Raw genomic sequence first — 27,910 nt, 5'->3', positions numbered from 1 at the left:
GGAAATTTTTTTTTTTTTTTCGGGTTTTATTGTTAAAAAAAAAAAAAAAAAAAAAAAAGTTATGTTTTGATTTTGGGTGGATGTGGATTTTGTGTTTTGGCGGTGAGCGAGAGATCTGCCGGTGAACAAGCGACCGACGGTAAGGGTAAACTGTTAAAAGAGTAGAGGATTGGGCGATATTGAAATTTACCTTTAGTTGTTGATCTTGTTATATACGTATAAATTAGGCCTGTACAAAAATATTCGAAATCCCATTTGATCCACAATCAATTTGATTTTTTTGGATATTCAGATATCGGATGTGGATTTGGATATTGATTTTCAAAATTTTGGATATATGATATTTGAAATACAAAGCCTAGTGAAATATATATAAAAATTTTAAATTGTTCATAAAACTGACCTTGTATTATTAACATACTAGCTTAGATTCCGTGCAAAGCACGGATTTAACAAAATTTTATTAAAAATACAACTTTTAATTAGTTATATCAAGTACACAATAATTTACACAAAAGAGATAGATATAAATTTTTTTAACTAAACAAAATAACTTATACTTATACTTAATTTAAATTTAAATATAATATGCATAAAAATTAAAAAAAAAAAAAAAAAATTGAAGATATATGTTATATGAATATAGAAATAATTCCCTCAAAAAAAAATATATAGAAATAATATTTTTGGTGATATAATATTGCACAAAATTTTAAATAAATCGGATGTACAATAAATATTGTACATCCGTTATAAAGTTACCCCTAAAATAAGCAAAAGTTACCCTAATATGGATAAATGTTACCCTAATATAAATAAATGTTACAAAGTATTTATACTTTATTGATAAAAGTTACCCAAAAAATTGTAAAAGTGACCCCAAATTTGATAAAAAGTGACCCCCGATGTACAGTAAATTACTGTACACCGGATGTATACAAAAGTTATTGATAATATTGTTAGAGAAGATTTGACAAAAAAAATATCTGATGCATCCAATCCGAAATTTTCAAATCAGATTTGGATATTAATTTTTGATATCCAAGTATTTGAATATGTGATTCGTGAACAAACCTAACGTAAATATAATAATTATAGAAATATTGTTATATCCACTCGTATACCTAGAGCAAAAACTATTCTTAAGTTTCTTTGGTAAATCTTTCTTGTTTTATATGCCCAAGCCCGTTATACGAGTACAACATAATTTCAAAATGTTCTAATAAATAAATTCAAATATTCAATATACACCCATAAATTTAATAAATCTATTTGGTTTACAAATATCAATTACATATTCTTTATACTACCTTCATTTTTTACGAGTTTTGATTTTTCACACTATTCACACGCTTGCCTTTGACTGTGTTTTATGACTTATACGTAATAAAAAATATAATCACGTGAGATTTTGTTAGATTTGTGACGATATATAGTTCACAATATCAACTTTTTATAATTTTTTTTTATCGGTAGTTAAAGATATTAATGATTGAATTTGTGTATAAGCAAACGTGACTAAAACGTGTCAACTAAAAAGAAACGGAGGAAGTATTTGTTTATGAACAAATATAGGCCCTGTTTGGTAATTAGCTAGTAGCTGATTGTATTAGCTTATTTGACTAACTGGTTTGATTAGCTGGTTATGATTAGCTGATTATGTAAAAATGTTTGGTAAATAACTGTTAATTGTTAACTATTTTATTGTATTTAAGAGACAAAAAGCTAATTGTACAATAAGCTAATTTTAAAAAGCTCTTATAGTGAGCTTTTTCTAAAGGAGCTTTTTGAGCCCAAAAAGTTTTTTAAATAAACTATTTACCAAACACCCAAACTAGCTTTTTAAGTTGGTCAAACATCTAATTGGACAAAATAAGCTAAAAGCTCTTTAAAAAGCTCTTTACCAAACACACCCATAGTTTTAGTTAAATAACCAAAGTCTTAACCGTAATAATATTTAATAAGTGAGATTAAAATTCGCCTAAATTGGCCAAAATTTCTTTGTAACAAAATAAAGAATAAAAATTAACAAAAGCTAGTCTAATGAACTTGCCACCTAACTTTGACATCGTTTATCTCCTACAACAAACTACCAATGAGTCTAGAGTTTACTTATTGAAGTCATCATAAATTTAAAATTTTCAAACACAATTAGATTAAAACCAACCATGTACAAATCCATTTATAATTTCATGCATCTTAATTATGCATATTTTTAGCAACAAATCTTAAAGGTTTCATCACACATATACAGAAACACAAAACTTCAACTCTCCAAATTAAAACAGTTGCATTATTACTTAATTGTCTTGCACCAATTTGATCAAATAATCCAAAGTTCATTTATTATCCCACTTCAGCTCTTGAACTACTTAACAGACTAATCTTGTAATATATGGGTAAGATGTGTTTTGAATCCACACCTCCCTGAGTCCGTGTACTAATTAAGCCTCAAACACAATTTCGCGACTGCCATCAGCAAGTATTTTCATCACAACTTCCCTGAGCTCTTTGTTTCCTTCATCTAGACAAGCCCTTATACAATCATCGATATCGTCTTCATCCTCTTCTAGTCCGTTATTACAATCATCAACCGCAAAACAAAGCCAGGTATCTTTAATTTGGACCAACGAATTATTACTGCTTTCAAGATTTAAAACACTAGGCAAATTGTAAACTATCATCCGGCTGTGTCCTCTAAGTAAGAGCTTGTACCGGTCCATAAACTCAGGACCAAGTATCATCTTTCCCCTCTTCTCAGGGTCCTTGATCACTACCTCTTTAACTCTTTCGTGTATAAGTAAGAGTAATATATACGGTTGGTACGTTCCGTGATATAGTATTGTCCATTGTCGACGAAGAGACTTGAGTTCGGGACTTTCATCCTCCTGAACCACCTCGATACCTTGTCGACTAACAATATCACCTAAAACGTACAACATGTAGTCACAATGAGGCTTGTTTGTCCCAAACTTAGCATCCCAACGGAGCCATGTACCAGGGTTAGATATTAGCGTGAGGGGATCATTAGCCGAGATTGCAGTATGTTCGACCTCCAATGACTCGAGGCCTGTAAGCTTCTGGAAAAGACACCGCCCTGATGGATTAATTCGCGGCATATGCAACCATAGGAGGGTTTTATATCCAAAATCAAACAATTTACTGATGTAGGGAAAGTCCCCTCTGGCATCGACAAAGATTGTTACATGTTTAAGTACAAAATTAAGGATTTTACCGTACCATAATCTACTCTTTTCGGGGAGGAACAGTGAGGGTGGTAACGATGTCGAAAGAGAAGAAACTTCCGGAAGAGCAGCGGCAAATTCATCTTGATTAGAACTAAGTGTTGCGAAGTCAAGATTTCTAAGAATTATAGCTAATATATGAGAAGGTAACAAAAATAAAGGCCAATTATTTTGCTTAGGTTTACCCTTGCGTAAGTCGTTGCCTTTGAATTGTTGCTTGGTTAGCCTCTTCCAGAAAAAATCCATGGTAAAAGAGAGGCAGGTATATATTATTATCTTGGTATTATTGAAGATATAACTAGGGTATATATATATAAGTTTTGGGTGCACATATTGACATACTCCGTATATAATTGTATTTTGAAAATATTTAAAAAAATATATCTTAGACAATGAGATGATATTTTGACTATAATTTTATCATTGTATTTTGCTTAAAGTGTAGTAGTAAGATAAAGGCAACTAGGTCCTAGTTGTACATACTAACCTAAATTTGGCTTAATGGAAAGGAAATCACTTTATTTCGAGACTGAGGAAGGAATAACATTACCTCCCCTCAATTAGTATTTCATTCTCCTAGATCACGATACTTCACTACTACATACCCAATATACTTGAGTTATTTTGCCTGTCTTATGTTATTTTGCTTAAAACCTTGTGTTATTTTGCTAAAATAATATGTTATTCACTTATTTACTTTAACATCATGTAAAAAAAAAAAATTTAAAAAAAAAAAAAACATGCATTTATTAAAATAACATGTAATTATTTAAAAAATAACATATATAAAAATTGAAATAATAAGAGGTTCACATCAAAATATGTTAAATTTTCTAGATAATATGAAATGGGTCTGGGCAACCCGAACAAGAAAGAGGAGAGTTAGGTCCACAAACAAGGCTTTGAAGCTTTCATACTAAAACCAATTGGCAATAGTAGGAGGTATTCCTCTACCTTATAAAAAGAAACCATCTCTCCTCTTTCCAATGTGGGACACTCATAAGTGGGCTACAATGGGTTTCAACAATTTAACATGAATTTTATAAATTTGGAGTACAAAGAAAGGATCAATGTTGAAAAAAAAAACTTGCAAATATAAAATAACATTTACTTATTTTAATATTTTAAAATAACATATATATATATATAAATTGAAATAACAGGAAGTTCATATTAAAATAACATAAATTTTATAAACCTGGAGTACCATGCACACGGTACTCCAGGAGTAGCATAGAATTTGCGCTTCCCCTCACTCACCCAAATTGTCTAGCCCGATAGTCTAATCCAGGTTAACCGATGTGCGTTCCGACTAATTTGAGCCCTTCTTATACTCAAATTTTTTGAAAAAATATAAATAAATAAATAAAATAAAATAAAAAACTACACTATTGCTGACATAATAGAAACATTATTTACCCTTTTCCCATCAAGTCCACACAAAGTGGGTTTACACTAGACATCTACACCAAATGATTTGTATAATACTCCGTACTCCGTATCAATATTCAATTACAATATTAAACATCACTTTACATAATGTCTTATTCAGTATTCTCCCTATAAGCTTGATATTAACTCAACTTTGCAATTTATTAAACTCTACCTATATTCTTGTAAAAAAAAATAAAAATAAAAAAAATAAAAAAAAAAAAAAAAAAAAAACCTTATATTTGCTAAGATGTGAGGGGAGCAGAGCCTAAACTAACAAATTTTTGAATGGGTAAATATGGGTAAAATTAATGACTATCCTTCAAACTTAGCATATGCTTGAATTTGAGACTACAATAGACGAACGGTATTTCTAAGAAGATTGAATATGCTTCAAAGTGCAACCCCAGAAACAAGTTCATCTAAAATTATACAGATTTAACATTCAGAAAGTACATATACCAAAAATCAGGATTGCATTACAAAAACATCCAACACTGCATGCAGTCACGATACATAGTGAATGATGAATTAAACATATGTACCTCTGCCCTGTTGCTGTCACGAATCCGAGTTATTACTTCAATTGATCTCTTCTACCTTTTCCTCCATTGAACTTTGCCAATGACTAATCAAAGTATACTTATCTGTATTAGCGAAAGATAGCATTTATATGTTACAAAAACACTTAAAATGCAGACTGCAAATTCATGATAATCACTGCATTTCCACTATCGGAGGATCATAGAACATGAAAGGACAATGAACACGCGCAAACACACACACACACACACACACAAAAAGGAGAGGAGGGGAAATTAAAGGGAAGCAGAGAAAAATAAATTAGAGAAGCCAAGACATAGGAAAATTAATATGACCACAAGTAAGCAAAAAATAACTCATAAGCTTTGTGTTAACAAACATTACAAGAAATATACACAGCCACACAAAGTTCGAGCTCTAGCAAGCGAACAAAATGTATTAGAACAACTGAATCATGTCCACACTATAGAGCCGAGTGCAAGAGTGCAAAAAGTGCAGGGTTAAGCAAAAAGGATTAAGATCTCCAAGTAGGAATTGCAAATACATCTTTCAGTCTAGTTACAATGGAAATTTATTCAAGCTAAGTGGGTGCAAATGTGCAATAATACTGGTATAGCCCTTTTTTATTAATCTGTTAAAATTCTAAAACTGATATACCTGCTCAAGCATCTAATTCACAGTTACGGACCTTAGGGTTATGTATATACAAGCATGGGAAACCAAGATACAATTCACAACACAGTACTATGGAGAAGATATGCAGATTATTTTCCATCAAAATGAAATATGAATATTTATCACAAATTCACAAGGGCCTAAACCCGGGCAAAATGCATATTTGAGGCAATAGAATACCTTGCGAAATAAGGAGCAAAAGTGTAGCTGACCTGCATTTCCTGACTTTTAGCAGGATCATCCAAGTTGATCGATGTGATCTGTAACTTCGAAAACAAGCTTGCCATTTCTGAATTCATTACTCGATGCATTGAATATGAAACCGAAGTAGTTAACTAGACAATTTGATGAACTCCTTGGAAGCCTGAAAAGCTCAATACAGAACTTGTATTCCATCCCAACGATTGCATATGCATTACCATCACAATCAACATCATCAGTCGAATAAACATCAAGCTGCTCCAAAACAGTTGCATTACTTAAATATTGTTCCAAAAACCTGATCCCTTCCCTAATTGGCACTAAATTCACTACAACTAGGGTCTTGAGATTAGTTAGCAAACACCTTTGAACATGATAATCTGCTCTCCAATGCTCACAATCAATTCTTAGATTGGTGAGATTATCGAAGTTTGGCAGGGCAACATCCTTGGGAAAAATATCAAGAAAATTGCTGTTGAAGGTAAGGTATCTAGCACGAGATATCCCTTTGAAAAGCGGTACAATCCGGCTATGATAATCGCCTCGTCCATAGTCATAGTCAGGTAAGATAAGAATGGCTTCTTGTAGAGCTCTTGGTTTATTCACAAAGTGATAATATGATAACTGATCATGTACCTCAAAACGCTCGAGGTTAGGGGCATCAATAGAAAATACACATTTGTAATTATGATGAGGGGCAACAATATCTATTTTCAAATCCTTGAGATTAGGGGCAACAATATCAACAAAGTGATCATCCTCGATCCTACTCGTAGTAGACAGAATTAAACATTCCAAAAGCGGGCAGGATTTAAAAAGAGTACGCAACAGAAGACGATTAAAGTGACAAAAACGCAGATTAAGGTCCTTGAGATTAGGAAGATTGATCAATATCTCATCACCATTTTCATCGGGAAACTTCAAATCAAAATTGAATCCAAGTTGAAGAACAGTAAGTGATTGAGTTGTGAAAAGACAAATGGGCAATTCAAATAATTTGGCAGCATTAGGTGGTTCTTGAAGATCAATCGTGATTACCTCCGGATTTCGGCGACAAATTTGAGTAATCCAGGGAACCAGAAAAGAGGAGCGCGCAAGTATTGCATTGCAAGAAATTCTTACATCAAAGGTATGAATAAAAGGGGAGATGATCTGGGGGAGAATGTAACTACCAATGATGACAAGTTTCTGGTAATCATCAAAACAGAGTCTATCAAAACAGAGGTGGGTGATGTGGGTCCAGAGGTGGCGCCAACGGAGGGATAAGACGGAGGTAGCGGCGGCAGACTTGATGGGGAGGAGATTGAGTATGCTGATAAGGAGATTATCTGGGAGAGAGCTAAATCTATCAACATTGCCATTGTTGATGTTGTTGTGATCTTCCACTTCTTCCTCAACATCGACATTGTTGATGTTGTCGTGCTCTTCCGTTTCTTCGTTGCCGCCATTGTTGATTGATAGAGCAAATGGTTGATAATTAAAGTAATTAGCAAAAACAATAAGGAAATTTGATAGTAAAAGAGACAAAAAATTGGAAGGTGGGAAAATCCTTCAAGCAATTACTTGAAGACTATAAAACCCACCCAAGAACAAGGAGAATGTTTGTATTGATTTCAATTAGTGTTTACAAGAGTAATCTCTCACTAATTTCCACTCTAAAGCACAAGGATTTCAAGAACAAGAACCCTAGCTCTAATTGTGTTTCACTCAATTTTTAGGGATAATAAACAAAATACCCTTAATGAGTATTTATACCCCCGACAGATCTGGACAGGGTATCAGGAAGGCACGGACGTGCCAAATATGGCACGGACGTGCAAGCCCAGATAACTCATTTCAGTAGCTACTGCCAAATATGGCACGGACGTGCCAAATATGGCACGGACGTGCTTCCCCTGTTCGCATCAGCACAGACAGCCCGTAGTAAAACAGCTATAACTTCCTCGTTTCTTATCGGAATTAAGCTTATGACCTATCATTGAAAAGCTCTTGAAACAAGCTTTCACCTCCAACTTGAATCACCTCAAAACTCTAAGTAGTTTGAGAGATATGCCCAGTTGAAGTTGACCCATCCAATGCTTCCTTGCTTAACACAAGCAATTCTTCCCCTTAGCTTATATGCCAAGCCTCGATTGATTCTCGAGTCACATTCCAACAATTCTCCACCTTGACAAGATAATCAATCATGTCAAGTATTCACAAAAAAAACCATCCGAAAACAACGGATGTAACCAACATCTTCAACAAAGATGAAACCACCTACAAAAGGTGTAACCACCCTTACAAGGGTGTCAAAAAAACAACATAGCTAATAACAACCAACCAAGTTTGAGCAATGCTCAAACTTTGCAACCGGCAAAGGCTTAGTTAACATATCCGCCGGATTCTCTGAAGTATGCACCTTCCCTAGTGCAACCTTGCCACTAGCAATAGTATCTCGAATATAGTGATACTTTACATCGATGTGTTTTGTCCTCCTATGAAAAGAATTTTGATTTCTAGCCAAGTGTATAGCGCTTTGGCTATCACTATACATCATAGGAACACATCTCTCCGACCTCAACTCTCCAACAAAGCCACCAAGCCATTGGGCTTCTTTAAACCCCTCCGTTAAAGCCATGTATTCGGCTTCCGTTGTTGACAAGGCGGTCACTTCTTGCAATGCCGACCTCCAACTAATAGCCGAACCACCGAGGCAAAACACATACCCCGAAGTGGACTTCCGATCATCAAGGTCACCACCATAATCGGAATCCACATAACCAATCAAGTCATCTCCATTCCGCCCATACTCAATACAAGTGCTAGAAGTACCCTGCAAATACCGAAGAATCCACTTGACGGCTTGCCAATGTGCCTTTCCGGGATTTGCCATGTACCTACTTACCACGCTTACGGCTTGAGCAATGTCCGGTCGAGTACAAACCATTGCATACATAATACTCCCAACCGCATTGGCATAAGGAATGGATGACATGAACTCCTTGTCCTCCTTGGAATTTGGAGAATCCAAGGATGACAATTTGAAATGAGATGCTAAAGGAACGGAAACGGGCTTAGCATCCATCATATGAAATCTCTCCAAGACCTTTTCAATGTACTTTTGTTGGGATAAGTACAAACTCCGTCTCTCACGATTTCTTATGATCTCCATGCCGAGAATTTTCTTTGCCGGGCCTAAATCCTTCATTTCAAATTCCCCCTTCAACATTTCTTTCACCTTCTTGACCTCAAACATGTCTTTTGCCGCTACAAGCATATCATCAACATATAGCAAAAGATACAACAAAGAGCCATCACTCACCTTCTTCAAGTATACACAACTATCATAGTCACTTCGGGAGAAACCATGCCCCAACATACATTGGTCAAACCGTTTGTACCATTGCCGAGGTGATTGTTTCAAACCATACAAGGACTTCTTTAACAAGCATACATGCTCCTCCTTACCCTCAACAACAAAACCATCCGGTTGCCGCATGTAGATTTCCTCCTCAAGCTCTCCATGCAAGAATGCGGTTTTCACATCTAATTGCTCCAACTCCAAATCATGCATGGCAACAAGAGCAAGTAGTGAACGTATAGAAGTGTGCCTTACCACCGGTGAGAAAATTTCATTGTAGTCGATTCCTGGGACTTGGCTAAAACCACGTGCTACAACTCTTGCTTTGCACCTTGGCTCCTCAATTCCCGGGATTCCTTCTTTGTACTTGTAGACCCATTTGCAATCAACAATTTTCTTGCCCCGTGGTTTCTCTACAAGCTTCCATGTTTGATTCTTGTGAAGAGATTCCATCTCTTCTTCCATGGCCAATTGCCATCTTTTAGAGTCAACACACTCCATTGCTTCGGTATATGAAGATGGCTCAAGATCGACTACATCACTAGCAACATTCAATGCATAGGCCGCCATCTCCTCAAATCCGAACCGGACCGGAGGCTTTATAGGCCTCTTAGCCCGTCCATGTGCTAGGCTTGATTTTTGCACTTGGTGGGAAGATTGTTCCTTCCTAGGTGTGGTGGCCTTCCTAGGGGAGGAAGTGGAAGGAACATCTCCACCTTTTTGTGGTGTCTCTACACCAACATCATCATCAAGAACTTCATCAACCTTCTCATGAGTATCAACACCGTCATCATTCTCCACCTCCTTCTCGGCAAGCTCAAAAGAAGAAGTATCACCCTTTTGAAGAAATACGGACTCATTAAAGGTAACATCTCGGCTAGTGATGATTCTTGATGTGCTAGGGTCCCAAAGTCTATAACCCTTGACCCCATCCGTGTATCCTAAGAAGATACACTTCTTTGCTCTAGGCTCCAACTTCCCGTCATTCACATATGCATAAGCCGGGCAACCGAAAACTCTCAATCCGGAATAATCTCCCGGTGAGCCCGACCACATCTCCTCCGCCGTCTTCAACCCAAGAGCGGTGTGTGGTGATCGGTTTGCCACATGAGCCGCCATTTTCACCGCTTCGGCCCAAAATCCCTTGCTTAGCCCCGCTTGGAACAACATACATCGAGCCTTTTCAAGCAAAGTCCTATTCATCCTTTCCGCCACTCCATTTTGTTGTGGTCTACCGGTACAAGTGCGATGACGAGCAATGCCAAGTTTCTTGCAAAACTTGGTGAATTCTTTCTCTACAAACTCGAGCCCGTTATCCGTTCGCAACCTCTTTATTTGCCTTCCGGTTTGCTTCTCAATCAAGGTTTTCCAATCTTGGAACTCCTCAAAGACTTGATCTTTGCTTTTCAAGAAGAAAACCCACACCTTCCGTGAATAATCATCAATAAAGGTGAGCAAATAGCGGTGACCACCCAAGGATGGCTTTCTAGAAGGACCCCATAAATCCGAGTGAATATAATCAAGTGTACCCTTGGTTCTATGTGTGGCCGCCTTGAAGCTAACCCTTCTTTGTTTCCCGAACACACAATGCTCACAAAATTCCATAGAACCCGTAGCTTGATTTCCCAATAGACCTCTCTTGGACAATTCCGACAAACCTCTTTCACTCATGTGCCCAAGCCTCATATGCCACAACTTCGTATTATCGGACTCGGACATTGACGAAGACACCGCCGATGCCGAACTCTCAACCGTCGACCCGATTAACTCATAGAGTGAGCCAATCTTCTTGCCTTTCATCACAACTTGAGCCCCCAAAGCAACCTTAAGCTCACCCTTTTCAAGAGTGCACCGGCAACCATTGCTATCCAAAGTGCCCAATGAGATCAAGTTCTTAGTCATATCCGGAACATGACGCACATTTGATAGAGTACGGACCATTCCATCAAACATCTTGATCCTAACCGCCCCAATCCCGGCAACCTTGCAAGCCGCACTATTGCCCATTAATACCACTCCACCTTGAACACTATCATAAGTAGAGAACCAATGTCGATTGGGAGTGATATGATAAGAACACCCCGAATCAAGTATCCATTTGTCATTGGACCTTGAATTCGATTCAACTGCAAGAAGAATTGAATCATCACTATCACTATGAGCCACCGCCGCCGAATCGTCATGGTAAGATGTGCTAGCAACACTCTTACCTTTATCCTTTTTCCCCTTCTCCGGGCAAAACTTCCGAATGTGGCCTTTCTTACGGCAAGCATGACAAACAACATTCTTAAGCTTAGATTTTGATCTAGACTTAGAAGTACCGGATTTAGCACCGAAATTGTTCCTCTCCTTTGGTCTACCTCTCGCAACAAGACCTTCACCACCATGAACAAGGTCATCATTTCTAGTTAATTGATTTTCAATTAACTCCCTTTGCAACAACGCACTCCTAACATCCTCAAGTGACAATTCATCTCTACCATACAAAACCGTCTCTCTAAAATGCTTATAATCGGGAGGCAATGAACACAACAAACGTATAGCTAAATCTTCATCATCTAAAGTAACATCTATATTATGCAAGTCCATAACTATAGAATCAAACTCATCAAGATGAGATTTCAAGGATTTACCTTCTTCAAGTTTGAGGTCATGTAGTTTGCTCTTCAACAAAAGTCGATTGGTTACCGATTTTGTCATGTAAAGCGACTCAAGCTTCAACCATAACCCCGCTGCCGTTGTTTCCTTCGCTACCTCCCTCAACACCTCATTAGAAACGCTCAATTGAATCAAGGAGAGAGCTTTCTTGTCTAACTTTAAGAATTCCTCCTCCGACATAGCCGAAGGCTTCTTCTTAATCCCAAGCATTGCCTCATCCAAGCCATTTTGAACCAAAATGGCATTCATCTTCAACTTCCATAACCCAAAGTTGATTGACCGATCAAATTTCTCAATATCAAATTTTGAACCTCCCATGGCCAAAATACCTTCAATTTTCAATCAACCAAGAACAAGCCCTAATTTTACCCAAGGATCTAACCTAGCTCTGATACCAATTTGATAGAGCAAATGGTTGATAATTAAAGTAATTAGCAAAAACAATAAGGAAATTTGATAGTAAAAGAGACAAAAAATTGGAAGGTGGGAAAATCCTTCAAGCAATTACTTGAAGACTATAAAACCCACCCAAGAACAAGGAGAATGTTTGTATTGATTTCAATTAGTGTTTACAAGAGTAATCTCTCACTAATTTCCACTCTAAAGCACAAGGATTTCAAGAACAAGAACCCTAGCTCTAATTGTGTTTCACTCAATTTTTAGGGATAATAAACAAAATACCCTTAATGAGTATTTATACCCCCGACAGATCTGGACAGGGTATCAGGAAGGCACGGACGTGCCAAATATGGCACGGACGTGCAAGCCCAGATAACTCATTTCAGTAGCTACTGCCAAATATGGCACGGACGTGCCAAATATGGCACGGACGTGCTTCCCCTGTTCGCATCAGCACAGACAGCCCGTAGTAAAACAGCTATAACTTCCTCGTTTCTTATCGGAATTAAGCTTATGACCTATCATTGAAAAGCTCTTGAAACAAGCTTTCACCTCCAACTTGAATCACCTCAAAACTCTAAGTAGTTTGAGAGATATGCCCAGTTGAAGTTGACCCATCCAATGCTTCCTTGCTTAACACAAGCAATTCTTCCCCTTAGCTTATATGCCAAGCCTCGATTGATTCTCGAGTCACATTCAATTTCGTCTTCTTCTGGGCTGGATTCATCTGAATTCTGAAGACGATTCTTGAAATAAATGAGCTACAAATTTGTATATCTTGGAAAGGGTTTGAGGTTTGAAGGGAAAATTTGGGGTTTTTTATTTGAAAAAAAAGGGGGGGAAATTAGGGTTTAGTAAAGGAGAAAGTAAGTAACTGTGTTTGTTACCGGCGACTGTGTAGGAGTGTAGGAGAGATCACCTGAGAAATATTGCAATGGGGCCCAAAAACAATTTTACTCCGTAAAATTTAACTCTTTGTTGAAAATTGGCTTTAAAAATGCAGCAATTTTAAGACATCCAATCCAATTTATAAAAGTAACATTTTTTTTTTTTTTTTTTTTGTGAAAATAAAAGTAACACTACTTAATTAAAATTGAAAACATAACAATATATGAAGTGTGAATATATATATATATATATATATATATATATATATATATATATATATATATATATATATATATATATATAACTAATGGAAAAAAGTCTACTCGTAACGGGCAAAAATAGGCTTTTCGTAACAGGCAGTATATGGCCCTTGTAGATAAAAATGTTATTTGTAACGGGAAAAATAAATTTTTATTTGTAACGGGCTTTGCATGCTACAACTAACCCCGTTATTCGTAACGGAAACATGTTTGCCCGTTACAAATAGTGAAATAACTATAAGTACAGATATACAATCATTGCATTCATTATTCCTAATAACTATAACTTGAAGGGAAAAAAAAAATTCTCAATTGTAAATCACAATTGTAATAATAAAGACAAATTCACTTAATAAGACTAAGATAAGATTCAAATGATTTTTGTCTAAATTAGTGTTGAATAGTTTACATCTTCCACCATTTATCTAAGTTGCTGCAACTTTGATCATAATTCTGAGGCTGCCTTAGGAACCTGCAACACCCACCTCACACCTTAGCACATAGGAACAGTTAGTTTTTTTTTTTTGGGTCTTGATGGCTTTCTGAACCTGCAAAGTATAAACAATCAGAGCTTAATATCAAGTTAAATAATCAGATCAGATGGAATTAAGCAATTGTTTTGACAATCTGCTTTGCCATGTCGGCCATGTCAAAACAAGTTGATGCAATGCATTAGAGGAGAAAAATAAAGAATACCAAGTTCTCAGTCAAAGGATGCACAAAAAGATAGCCACAACTCAATAAAATAATCAACAAAGTTTATATATAGTTCATCATTAACCAAGTTACACCAGAAAGAATTACTAATTTGCAAATATACCAATTCAGTAGACTATCTTGTCCACTAAATCTCATTTCTAGAGCTAATTATACAACTTAAAATTTACTAACACACCAAAATTAAGTCATGAACTGGACAAAACTCCCTTAAAATTGAAAAATGCTACAATGTTCAAGATATGTGGGGGGTGCAATACTGATATACTCGTACTTTCTTTATGAATGTATGTAAATACCAAAACTGATATACCAACTCAAGCTAATATGCAGATAATTTATCACATGGCTCAAATCCAGGCAAATGCATAAGTGATTAATGTTAGGCAATACAAGTACAAAAATTAGTACTTGCAAAATGAAAAGCACATGATACCACAGATGAGCATATGTGTAGCTGACCTGCATTTCCGAATAGTCATTCAACTCCGATGAGACATTTAAGTCTACCATCTTTGAAATTATCACTTGATGCAGTTATTATACTACCGGAGAAGTTAATCAAACAGTTTGATGAACTCCTTGGAAGCCTGAAAAGCTTCATACAAAACTTGTATTCCATCTGTACTTTATTTATTATATCCCCATCCGAATGAACAGACACATCAAGCTGCTCCAAAACAGTTGCATTTCTTAGAAACTCTTCCAGCAACTTAATCCCGTGGTCATTTGGCTCTATATCCGATATCGTTACCATCTTAAGATTACTTAGCAAACAACTTGGAACTTGAGTATCCGATTTCAAACGGAAATCACCTATTCTTAAATCGATGAGATTATCAAAGACTGGCAGGGCAACATCCATAAGATAAAGACCCCGGAAAATGCCTTTGAAGGTAAGGTATCTAGCACAAGATATCCCTTGGAAAAGTGGTACCATCCGGCTAAGATAATCGTCTCGTTCATCGCTAAAATACTCAGGTATGGCAACAATAGCTTGTTGTAGCACACTAAGTTTATTCACAAAGTGATAAATAGGTAACGGATCAGTTGTCTGAAAACGCTGGAGGTTAGGAGCATCAACAGAAAAAATGCAGTCATGGCTGTGCGATTCCATACATATTTTCAAATCCTCGAGATTCGGGGCAACAATATCAACAACGTAGTCATCCTCCTCAAACATAACAGACAGGCGTAGACATTTCAAAAGCGGGCAGGATTTTAAAAGAGTACGCAACAGAACACGATTAGTGTCACAAAGACGCAGATTAAGTTCCTCCAAATTAGGAAGATTGATCTCATCGGGAAAGTTAAAGTTGAATTCAATAGAGAGGTGGGTGATGTGGGTCCAGAGGTAGCGCCAACGGTGAGATAAGACGGAGGTAGCGGCAGCGGAATTGATGGGGAGGAGATTGAGTATGCTGATAAGGAGGTTATCTGGGAGAGAGCTCAATCTATCTCCATTCTTCATGTTTCCGAGGTCTGTTGATAGTTTCGGCGTCATCTGAATTCTTCCTTTTTTTTTTTTTTTTGACACTGACGTCATCTGAATTCGTAGGACTAAATCAGCTAAAATTTGTAGTTTATCTTGGTTGGGTTTCCCTAATACGATAGAATTAGGAAATATCAAAAGATACTAGAAAGATTATATTCTAGACACAAAATATAGGCACAAAATATATCACATAATTTTCTAAATTATATCCTCAATAGGGTTTCAATTTTGAAGGGGAATTTAGGGTTTAAGTGAAGAGAAAAGTACGTGCTTGTTTCATAATTCAGATTTTTTTTTTAGCAGGAGAAACAGAGACCGCATTGCAAGGGCCTATGAACTTATGTAGGGCCCTAGCCCGTAGGGTTGTTAATGAGACTAGCCGTCTCACGAACTACTCAACCTGGACTCAAAAGCTCACGCATAAATTCAAAATAATTTTTTATTATTATTATTATTATTATTATTATTATTATTATTATTATTATTATTATTATTATTATTATTATTATTATTATTATTATTTTAACATAGTAACTTTAAATTTTGGTGGATTTTTTTTTTAATAAGTCTAAGAATCATATCATGTTTTAAAATTAAATATGACACATATGACGTTAATAAGAGAATTTAAGATAGATTTTTAAGGATAACAATCTATTTTAGAATTTGATCTATGCTAGGACTTTGAATCTTATGTATAAATTAGATAAGCGAATATAAGATAGAAAAATATTTTAGATTTTTATCTTTAATAGGTTTTCGAATATTCCATATATATAAAATAGATGATAATTTTCAATATAATATCTTTTTTTGAAAACCGGTTAGAGCAATTTATTTAAATAGTAAGAATATCAACAAGTACATACGGGGAAATATCACTAGGGACATGATTTTCCCAACATTGCTCTACACCAACCGGCACTAATCTTGCAAGATGGTGAGCTACACAATATAATATCTTATAAATAAGTTATTTTTACATCCATTTATGATATATTCACATACTATATTACAAAATTGGGTGAGTATATAATACTATAAATTACAAAAAAAAAAAAAAAAAAAAAAAAAAAAAAAATTACTATAAGTTTACTTAATTATTTGAATGAGTTTTTTTAGGAAAGAATTTTTTTTGCAAAGGATATTAATAAGTTGGTATTTAAACTCAACAACTCTAAAAGAAATTTGCTAATTTTAAATATTCAACTATGAGTTTTATTTGACATAAAGTGTGAGCCCTTATACTATGCTCATGGTGCACCCAAAAGAACATTTAGTATATTTAAAAGAACATGGGTAAAAAATGAACATGTTTTTATTTTCTTGCAACTACAAATCCATCACTCTCTTCTCCTGCAATTTCTCACTCCTCTTTTTCTTCCTATCACTCTCTTTTTTGCTGCCAATTTTTACTCTCCTTTACACCATCATTTTCATTTAAGAATTTCAATGAATTTGGGTAAAAATCATTTCCAAAGTACTCATTTTCTCTCTCCATAACTTTTCTCATTTATCTTTTTCTATTTTTCAAAAAAATTTCAAAATAGCAAAATTGTTCATCTTCAAAGTGAAACCCAAGAAAAAATTGAACTTATTTCAACAATTCAACCTTCAAACTTAAACAAATGGTGGATTCAAGTAAAATGTAAGTATAAATTTTATACATGTATGCAAATTGTTTTTCGTCAATAATTTTAAAGACAAAGTGTTTAATTTTGTGAATTTGGGGTTTTTTTTTAAAAAAAAAAAAGAAATAATTAAACCTAAAGTACAAGTTGTTCAAAAAAGAACAAGTAGAGGAGAAAGAAGAATAGTAATGAATTGAAGCCAACTGGAAGATAACAAAGCAAGGTTAATTTTTCAAACACTAGCTTGTTCTTTTTCAAACACTAACATGTTCTTTTAATTACATGTTCTTTAAAATATGCCTATTGTTCTCTTTGAAGGTCATGTTCTTTGTCAAACACAAACATGTTCTTTTGTTAAACGCTATTATGCATGTTCTTTTTCAAATACTAGCATGTTCTTTTTCAAATACTGGCTTGTTCTTTTTCAAACACTAACATGTTCTTTTTATTCCATGTTCTTTAAAATATGTCTGATGTTCTTTTCGGAGGGTCATGTTCTTTGTCAAACACAAACATGTTCTTGTGTTGAACACTATTATGCATGTTCTTTTTCAAATACTAGCATGTTCTTTTTCAAACACTCGTATGTTCTTTTTTTTCCTCATGTTCTTCAAAATAAGCCTAATGTTCTTTCCGGGTGCACCATGCACTATACTATTTTCATATTATACTACATACGTAAAATATTTTGTAATACAATTAAGTCTAATTTTTATTTTTTATTTTTAAAACTTAAAATATGGATTTGGTGTGTCATAAATTGAAAGTAATATTAGTATACTTTAGAAAGTCTCACTATTGAGAAATTAGACTTCAAGAAGTGAGTTGGGTATCATCAGAGGTAAAAAAAAACAACTCATTTATTTCAATACTCAAAGTTGAGTCTCACCATTGGAGATAGTCTTATAGTAGAAAAAAATATAGTACTTGCATGTATAATTTCAAGCATCTCAAATATGCATTTTTTGTAGCAACAAATCTTCAAGATTTGATCAGATTTGATTCCGTGTACCGTTTCATGCATTATATTTTTATCATCAAATTAAGAGCAAAAAGTCAAAAACTAACCTTAGGACTTAGGTTAGTTGGGTGTACGGTACTCCCGGATATATATATAACAAATTCTATCAAATTAGCCCTAAAATAAACAGATTACACAAATAATACTTAGATGGGTTTTGAATCTACACCTCCCTGAGTCCAGGACGTACCCTTTCATTCCACCTTACTAAGCCGTATTAGCCTCAAACACAATTTTGCGATTGCCATCAGCAAGTATTTTCGTCACAACTTCCCTGAGCTCTTTGTTTTCTTCATCTTCTTCTTTTCCTCCTACTACATCAGCATTACCTAAACAAGCCCTTATACAATCATTAATATCGTCTTCATCCTCTTCTAGTCCTTTACAATCATCAACCGCAAAACAAAGCCAAGTATCTTTAATTTGTACCGACGAATTACTGCTTTCAAGATTTAAAACACTAGGCAAATTGTAAATTATCATCCGGTATCCTGTAAGTAAGAGCTTGTACCGGTCCATAAACTCGGAACCAAATATCATCTTTCCCCTCTTCTCAGGGTCCTTGATCACTACCTCTTTAACTCCCTCGTGTATAAGTGAGTGTAATATATACGGTTGACACTTTCCATGATATAGTATTGTCCATCTCCGACGAAGAGACTTGAGTTCTGGACTTTCATCCTCCTGGACCACCTCGATACCTTGTCGACTAACAATATCACCTAAAACGTACAACACGTAGTCACAATGAGGCTTGCTTGTTCCAAACTTAGCATCCCAACGGAGCCATGTACCAGGGTTAGATATTAGCGTGAGGGGATCATTAGCCGAGATTGCGGTATATTCGACCTCCAATGACTCGAGGCCTGTAAGCTTCTGGAAAAGACACCGCCCTAATGGATTAATTCGCGGCATATGCAACCATAGGAGGGTTTTATATCCAAAATCAAACAATTTACTGCTGTAGGGAAAGTCCTCTCTGGCATCAACAAAGATTGTTACATGTTTAAGTACAAAATTAAGGATTTTACCATACCATAATCTACTCCTTTCCCAGAGGAACAGTGATGGTGGTAACGGTGTTGAAAGAGAAGGAATTTCAGGGAGAGCAGCAGCAAATTCATGTTGGTTAGAATTAAGTGTTGCAAAATCAAGATTTCTAAGAATTATAGCTAATATATGAGAAGGTAACAAAAATAGAGACCGATTCTTTTGCTTGGGTTGAGCCTTGCGTTTGAATTGTTGCTTGGTTAACCTTTTCAAGAATAAGTCCATGGAAAAAGAGAGGCAGGTATAATATGTTGATATTGTGAAGATATAATATTGTATTTAAATGTATCAATTTAAGAGGAAGAGCTGATGATACGTAGTAGAAAATAGGAAGAATTATTTTAATTTTATACAGAGACCTAATTTTATTAGAAGACTTAGCTTGACTCAACAAGATAGGTTAAGATAATATTTTACAATGTATATCTTACATAGTTACATCAATGAGATTATATTTTGCCTATAATATTATCATTGGATTTTGCTTTAAAGTGGAGTAGTAGATAAATTGTTTAGGCAACTTAGGACTTTGTACGGTTGTACCAACTTAAAATTTGGCTTAATTGAAAGGATATCACTTTCGAGACTATGAACAATTTGGGGAAGGAATTCCCTTACCTTATTGTCAAGTTGACCACTGAGAGTTCCGGCTCATTTGAGCCATTCTTATACCCAAAATTATTTTAAAAAAAAAAATTATGATTACAAAAAAAAAAAAAAAAACAAAAAAAAAACAAAAAAAAAAAAAACTTGGCATAATAAAATTATTTACCCTTTCTCCCACCGCAGCCACACAAAGTGAATTTACCCAATTACACTACATGTCTACACCAAATAATTTGTATAATACTCTATTACTCCGTCTCACAATATTCAATTATTCTCCCTGTAAGCTTGATTTTTACTCCACTTTGCAATTTTTTTTAGCCTTGTATTTGCTAAGATATGGGAGGGCAGAGCCTAAACCAACATATTTTTCCAATGTGTAAATTTGGGTAAAATAAATTACTACCATTCAAGCTTAGCAATATATTTAGCATATGCTTGAATTTGAGACTGCAATTGACGAAGATTACATGCTTCAAAGTGCAACTCCAGAAACAGGTTCATCTAACTTACACAGATTTAACATTCAGTAAGTGTATAATATACATGCAGGATTGCATTATAAAAACATCCAGCTGCAGACAATCGTAACACCTATCTTTCTCCGTCCGAATTCAGTCATCAACATATATATACATACAGCATCACTTTAATCATAGGTCTCACTTCCAAAGCCCATTTCCCCGATTAAGTAGTTGCTAGAAACTAAAATTGTGCAGTTGCTATCAAAGGGTTTAAACATCCAAGACTAAGATACCTAGTGAATGATGAATTAAATAAATGTACCTCTGCACTCCCTTTGTCACGATTCCTTATTAGAGTTATTACTTCAGTTGATCTCTTCGACCTTTTCCTCCATGGCTCCATCAGTCAATTTTGTCATTTGACTAATCAAAGTAAGCTTGTCTGTATTAGCCAAAGAGAGAATATAATATGTTACAAAAATACTACAAACACAGACTGCAAATTCGGAAAAGTTAGAATAACATGAAACTATCATTTCCATATAAATACTAACAAAATATGCATACATCGGATCATGACATTCCGTTAAATTACCATTACTGGGGATCATGGTCTTATACTCTTATGGAACATAAAATGGACTATAAACACACACACACCAGAAGAAGCAGAGGACTGGAATGGGAAAGCAAATTAAGATCCCAAAATATAGAAATATTTAGTATGATCACAAGATAATAAAAAACAAAAAACAAAAAAAAAACAAAATTCTCTAAAACTATACTCAAACCCAAATGAGTAAAGCAAAGATATATGTTTTGGGGAAATTCCCTGTTTCTCATGGTGAGAAACGAAATTTGTTTCTCATGGGGGCATTTTCGTGAATAAATCAACAACTTTTTCAATATTGTGGGCTCCACAGTTAAATAAAGTTGAAAAAGTTGTTGATTTATTCACAAAAATGCCACCATGAGAAACGAATTTCATGAGAAATTGGGGCATCCTCTATGTTTTGTGTCAACACCCATCACACATTACAAGCAACATACACACAATCACAGAGTTAAAGCAAATAGAATGTAAATGCAAAGCTAAAACTTGCCCTCACCATAGAACAGAGTGCAAGTGAGCAAAAAGTAGAATTTAGCTAAAGGATTAGTTTCTCCAAGTAGGAGTTACATACAAAACACATCTTTTCAGTCTAGTTACAATGGATCATCATGCTACAATATTCAAGATATGTTGGGGGTGCAATACTGATATACCTTCTATATGAATGTATGTAAATACCAAAACTGATATACCAACTCAAGCCTCGTTTCATTCACGGTAAGTGTTGGATACTTATAAGCATGGAAGACATGATACAAGGATTTACAGCACCGCAGAAATATGCAGATATAATGCAGATTGATTCCATCAATAAATATAAAAAATTATCACACGGCTCAAATCTGGGCGAACGCACAAGTGATTAATGTTGAGCAATAGAAAAATTAGTATTTGCAAAATGAAAAGCACAGGTTACCACAATGATGAACATATGTGCAGCTGACCTGCATTTTCCCGACTTTAATTACATCTTGTGATTCAACTTCGATGAGATCTGTAATTTTGCAAGCAAGTCTACCATATTTGAAATCATCACTTGATGCAGTGATTACACTACCGGAGAAGTTAATTAAACAGTTTGATGAACTCCTTGGAAGCGTGAAAAGCTTCATACAGAACTTGTATTCCATCCATACTTTATTTTTTAAAACCCCATATTTATCACTATACGAATAAACAGACACATCAAGCTGCATAAGACGGAGGTAGCAGCGGCGGATTCGATGGAGAGGAGAGGAGAGAGAGAATGGTGATAAGGAGATTATCTGGTAGCGAGCTTAATCTATCTTCTTCCTCGTCATCGCCGCCATTGTTGATGTTGTTGTGCTCTTCAATTTCTTCTTCAATAACACCATATTCACTGCTACTGCTGCTGCCGCCGCCACTGTTGATGTTTCCGGATAATTTCGGCTTCTTCTGGGTTGGAGTCATCTGAATTTGAAGACGATTATAGACTAAAATTTGTAATAGTTTCTTGGATGGGGTTTCAACTTTGAAGGGAATTTACTATTTAGGGTTTAATTAAAAGGGAAAGTGACTCTGTTTGTTTGAGGGAGTTGATAAAAAAGGGGAATTGAAGTAATGTACTTATGTACAGACGTACAGTATGTGTGGTAAAATTAAAAATTGATTTTGGCATACCCCTGTGTTAGAATAGCATAGAAAACTATGTTCTCACTCAAGGGTGTGCCAAAATCAATCGGGGGTGTGCCAAAATCATTTCCCGGTAAAATTATTTGCATTTTTTTTTTTTTAAATTTTTTATTTGAGGGAAAAATGAAATGAAAACTAAAATACGGAGTAATGGTTTGAACTTTGATCTGAACCTCCATTAAACAGGCCCAACCAAAGTAATTACTTTGTTTATGGAGTGAAAATGGTCCAGTACGTGATTGACCCTTCTCACCAAATCCTAGTCCAGTTATTACATTGCTGAAAAGTTGTTTTGGGCCAGTTTAATATGGGTTAGATCATATGGTATCAATTTAATTCAGATTAATTCAAATTAGGAGAATTGTGATAACATAAAAAGTACTCCGCACTATATAAATGAGTGGGTTTAATAGTTTTTTTGTTACGTCGTATGTTAATTTTTAAAAGCGGATACGAGTTAGTTTAATAAGTATTCATAGCCACCCTAATGTTCGAGGGATCCATGAAATTAAATACTCCGTAATTTATCTTTATCTGTAAAGTAATTGCTATGGTAAAGGTTGGTATATATTGGTCAAATCAAAATGACCAAGTTTGTTACCATTATCAGGGTTCAAAGCAAAAAAATTAAATCCTAAGTTTCAATGTAGTTTAGATCATGCCGTATCTATACATTTTAGAAGGACGTAATAAGTAATAATAAGCTATAAAGCTACTTACATGGCACATTGTATTTATTAATCCGTATATATATTGATTCGTAAGAAAACCATAATACGCGCTAAAGAATTAAATGTTATCCCTAACTAGTACATACATCTTCGAATCATAATATACATAGTTCTACACTTCTACTCTTTACGTTTCAAAATAAATGTGTCTCTGCTGAATATTGACCAATAATAACTGCAATCATCAATGAATATAAACTATACTCAGTAAAAAGTTGATATTCTAACAAGTGCGGAAGTACCCACATAACTATTTTTTGCTTTATGTATAAATGAAACACCAATGAAAGTCAAAATATTATTCGTAAATAATGCAAAACTCAAAATAAAGCATTTATATTTTTAAAACGGATTAGATCACATCAGTGGGAGTAACAATTAGAGGTTGGCACTTGGCAGTGAATCAGTGATATACTGATATCTCATCCAATCCAATCCAAATCAAAAGAAATTAAAAGAAAATCAAAATGAGTTTATTGCCATTTATTAGGGTTCAATATTACAAAAACTTAAACTCTAAGTTTAAGTTCCCACCTTATACTATACATAACATACACCACTAATAATATACTTTCACACCAAATTCCTAAGCTAATAATAATCCTTAAACAAACACTAATATCATTGAAAATGGCAAGAGAAATGGTAGAACAAGAATTCCAAAGAGAAAAAAAATCTTTCATCGTTGAAACTACTATTAACAACCTTCCGTATGAATCCATAGCAACCGTAATTTCATTCACCACCCCTCGTGATGCTTGTCGTATCGCGACGCTCTCTACGACCTTCAACGACGTTGTTGGTAACTCCAACATTGTCTGGGATCGTTTTCTGCCGCCCAATTATCGTGAAATTATCTTACGTGCATCCAACGTTGATCATGTTCATTTGTTGGATACTCTCCCGAAGAAGGACCTTTATATGTATCTCGCTGATAATTTTCTTCTCATTGACGAAGGATTGATGGTAATTAATTAATTTTTCGGTCATATGAATTTAATTTGAGTTTTGTTTCCTGATTTCTTTTACATTGAATTATTAGTGGTATAATTTTTAGCAGGTTTTGTATATAATTCTTTCATGCCAAAATAATTGGTTCATTTTACTCGTATTGATGTAGAAATGGTGATTTGGCTTTCATGGATTGTAAAAAAAAAAAATTTTAAAAAAAAACATAAAAGCAATTGGATATGATACTTTTCTTTTTTTTTTTTTTTTTAACAAAGGATATGATACTTGGATACTCTATAACTAAATAAAATAGATAATCCGTAATAATTTTAATCACGATCGTATGTTAAAATTTGATTTTTTTTTTTTTTTTTTTTTCAATTTCATATACTCCTACAGTCCCACCGTTCTATAAATTTGAACTTTTTTTTTTCCAATTTCATATACGAATTTTGACTATAACTTTCGAGTTAAAAAAATAGTATTATAATATGTTATTAAATGATATTAATGTGAATTGAAGTGTAATAATTAATACCATATTTTTATGCATAGACAAGAATGGTAATGTTGGTTGCTTACGTAATTCAAAGCATGATACCCTAGGATTGTACAAAAAACTATGTATATTACACTTTATTATAACGTATATATGTTCTTGTCGAAAAAAATAAAATTCACTATCTAGTAAAGGGCTTATGTGTCACATGTTCCACCATTATTTCTAAAACAAAAAAAATATACTTCGTATAAGATAAATGTGATGTACTATGTACGTGTCATTGTGTTGTCAATTAATTAGTCTTTTAATAATCTAAACTCCCCGTCAAGTTATATTTACTTATATTTATGCACTCAATCTATGCATGGCTTCTACATTAGCAAAATAATTTTAGAATCCCCATTAAATTTCCTTAGTAATTGTGAAAGAATTAGATTTCCAGCCTATTGTCTATATCGAATTCCTAATAACAAAGAATCGTGTTTGAGATTCCTAATGTTTTTTTTACTACATGTTGCATGTATTGAGAAACAAAGGAAGTATAAGACTTAAGAGTTTTATGTGACACATTCTCTTGCACTGATATCACACCAATATTAGCTTATACAGTTCATCGTTGCTCGTTAAATTTGATTGTTTGATGCGTTTTTGTTGTGACTAATGTAACAACCAAAAATCTAAACTCTTCATCAGAGATTTTCGCTGGAAAAAGCAACTGGCAAAATGTGTTGCACACTTTTGGAATGGAAGCTAGACATAACATGGGGTGATAGACCAAGTTACTGGCATTTGCTTGTGCGGCACGCCGTGTCTAGAACGAGGTTCGTTTCACTTGTATTCGATCTCTTTTAATTGTTAATGTTACATTCCATCTTGTTCTCCTTCAAACTAAATGTTGCCTTATTTATTTTTATGTCAACAGGTTTGAAATAAAAGGTGGAATCACAACGTCGTTGCTATCTCCAAACACCAGGTATGCTGCATACCTTGTGTTTGAGGCTACAAATCGTAGCATATGGGATTTTTATGATTTTCCCATAGAGGTTACTGTCGAAACTTCAAGAGGCGAAGTGGTGACCGGGATGGCCTGTTTAGACCCATGTCGTCGTGAAGGTGGTGAGGGGCTAGAAGAGAATGTTAAGCTTTCGAAGAAGAGGATAGATGGGTTGGATGAGGTCGAAATTGGGGAGTTTTATACTAGGGAAGAAGATGAAGAAGTGACATTTTCGCTAACGGAGATTGAGAATGGGTTTGCTAGAGGTAGTTTAATTGTTGAAGGAATTGAGATTAGGCCAAATTAAAAATCGAGTAATGGTTTATGGAAGGAATTTATGTTTGCGAAGATGATGAACTTGAAATGAAAGTAATGTACCAATGAACAGATGATACATTGGTTTGAATAATTCTGATAAACAATTTGGAAATTGATTAAGTTTTAATTACATTTTGGTATTGTGGTTATATATGCTCCATATTACTTATACATTTTCTAATGAAAAACATAGAGGAACAAATAAAATGCATGCATAGGATAAAAATTGAACCAATGCAAACAATCCATTTTATTCACATTGTTGTAAATTAAGGGTATTTTCAATTCATAGGCTATAATAATAAGTAAACAATAAGATCGAAAAGATGATCTTATGACAGTGAAAGAGTACGGTGTGTCGTGATGCAAATCACTGACTTGAAAACGAAATTTCGGCGCAACCGAGGTGCACAATTGTATTCGCCGGCACGTTCCCTAAGGTTAACACACCACTTCCACATAAAGGCACTTTTGGGTGGAAGGTTGGATCCAAGTAACTTATGCTCAATATAGAGTAAGTGTTTAGCTAATTTTTGTATGATGTATAATAACAATAAAGAATAACCAAGCTAATCTTATAGGCAAGGATAGAGCTTCGAGAGGATGAATCTAGACATCAAAGGGATGATTGAATCATAAAGAAGCTGATTAAATCACCATAAACAACCACTTTAATGGGAGGTTACAACTTACAAGGGAATCCAATAGATGAAAGAAGAATGTCAAAAGATGAATGAATGTAGACATCAAAAAGACCACTCCACAACCCACTTGTGGTCAATCGTTGTTGGCCATAACCCGCTTGTGGAGTAGGCTGATTTTCTTATAAAGAAGACATAAAAAAACCTACTCCACAACCCACTTGTGGGCAAACGTACATTGTAAGCCACAACCTTCTTGTGGAGTGAACTGATTAACAATCAAAAAGCATGGTTTTTCTCTCTTTAATCCAACACACATCAATACCAAGTCAGATTGTAATAACATGAGTTAAAAATCACGTGTCCGGCTATCTAACAAGTTACAAAATTATGGCAATGTACTACTCAGCAACTTGTGTTGCTAGCTGTTTCATTTAGCAAGGTGAGTAAAAGAAAATGACACGAGCTTAAAGAAATATATTAGTCAAATCAAATTCTAAAGGTTTATTAATGCTTATTCATTCTTGTCAAAAAAAAAGGGCTTATTCATCATCTTATCTTATAGTTTAATGCAGGGAGTATAGAAATTTTAAACCCTCTGAAATATGAACCATTAAACAATTTAATCGATGTAATATTATTCTGAGACTGGAGAAAATAAAAAGAAATAAAGAAAATAGAGAGCAACAAAATCTGTAAGTAATGAGTTTTAAGGCTAGTTCTGTTATATTCGCTTCTTCTTGATTGGACAGACACGTACGTAACACTATGCAGTTCGAAACCAAATGAATGAAATGGTGATGTCTATGATATATGTTTTTACACATTCTTATAATCATGTAATTTAAGGCAATTCCGATACTTTTAAATTTTTCCCAAG

At 34.6% G+C, this 27,910-nt stretch overlaps 1 protein-coding gene across 1 annotated transcript; it reads right to left on the bottom strand.

The window, feature by feature from the left end:
• Window positions 1–14,838: 14,838 nt before the first annotated feature.
• Window positions 14,839–15,864, bottom strand: LOC145620043 (putative F-box/FBD/LRR-repeat protein At3g23955). Its single transcript, XM_081674698.1, has one exon. It carries the CDS (start codon window positions 15,862–15,864, stop codon window positions 14,839–14,841), a length of 1,026 nt encoding a protein of 341 aa, XP_081530824.1.
• Window positions 15,865–27,910: the final 12,046 nt, after the last annotated feature.

This window comes from Chenopodium album, chromosome 27 (genome assembly GCF_948465745.1).
Source record: "Chenopodium album chromosome 27, dcCheAlbu1.1, whole genome shotgun sequence".
In the NCBI taxonomy this organism is placed as follows: Eukaryota; Viridiplantae; Streptophyta; class Magnoliopsida; order Caryophyllales; family Amaranthaceae; genus Chenopodium; species Chenopodium album.
Note: the sequence above shows the minus strand (reverse complement) of the source record. Positions and strands in the feature narration are given on the sequence as shown.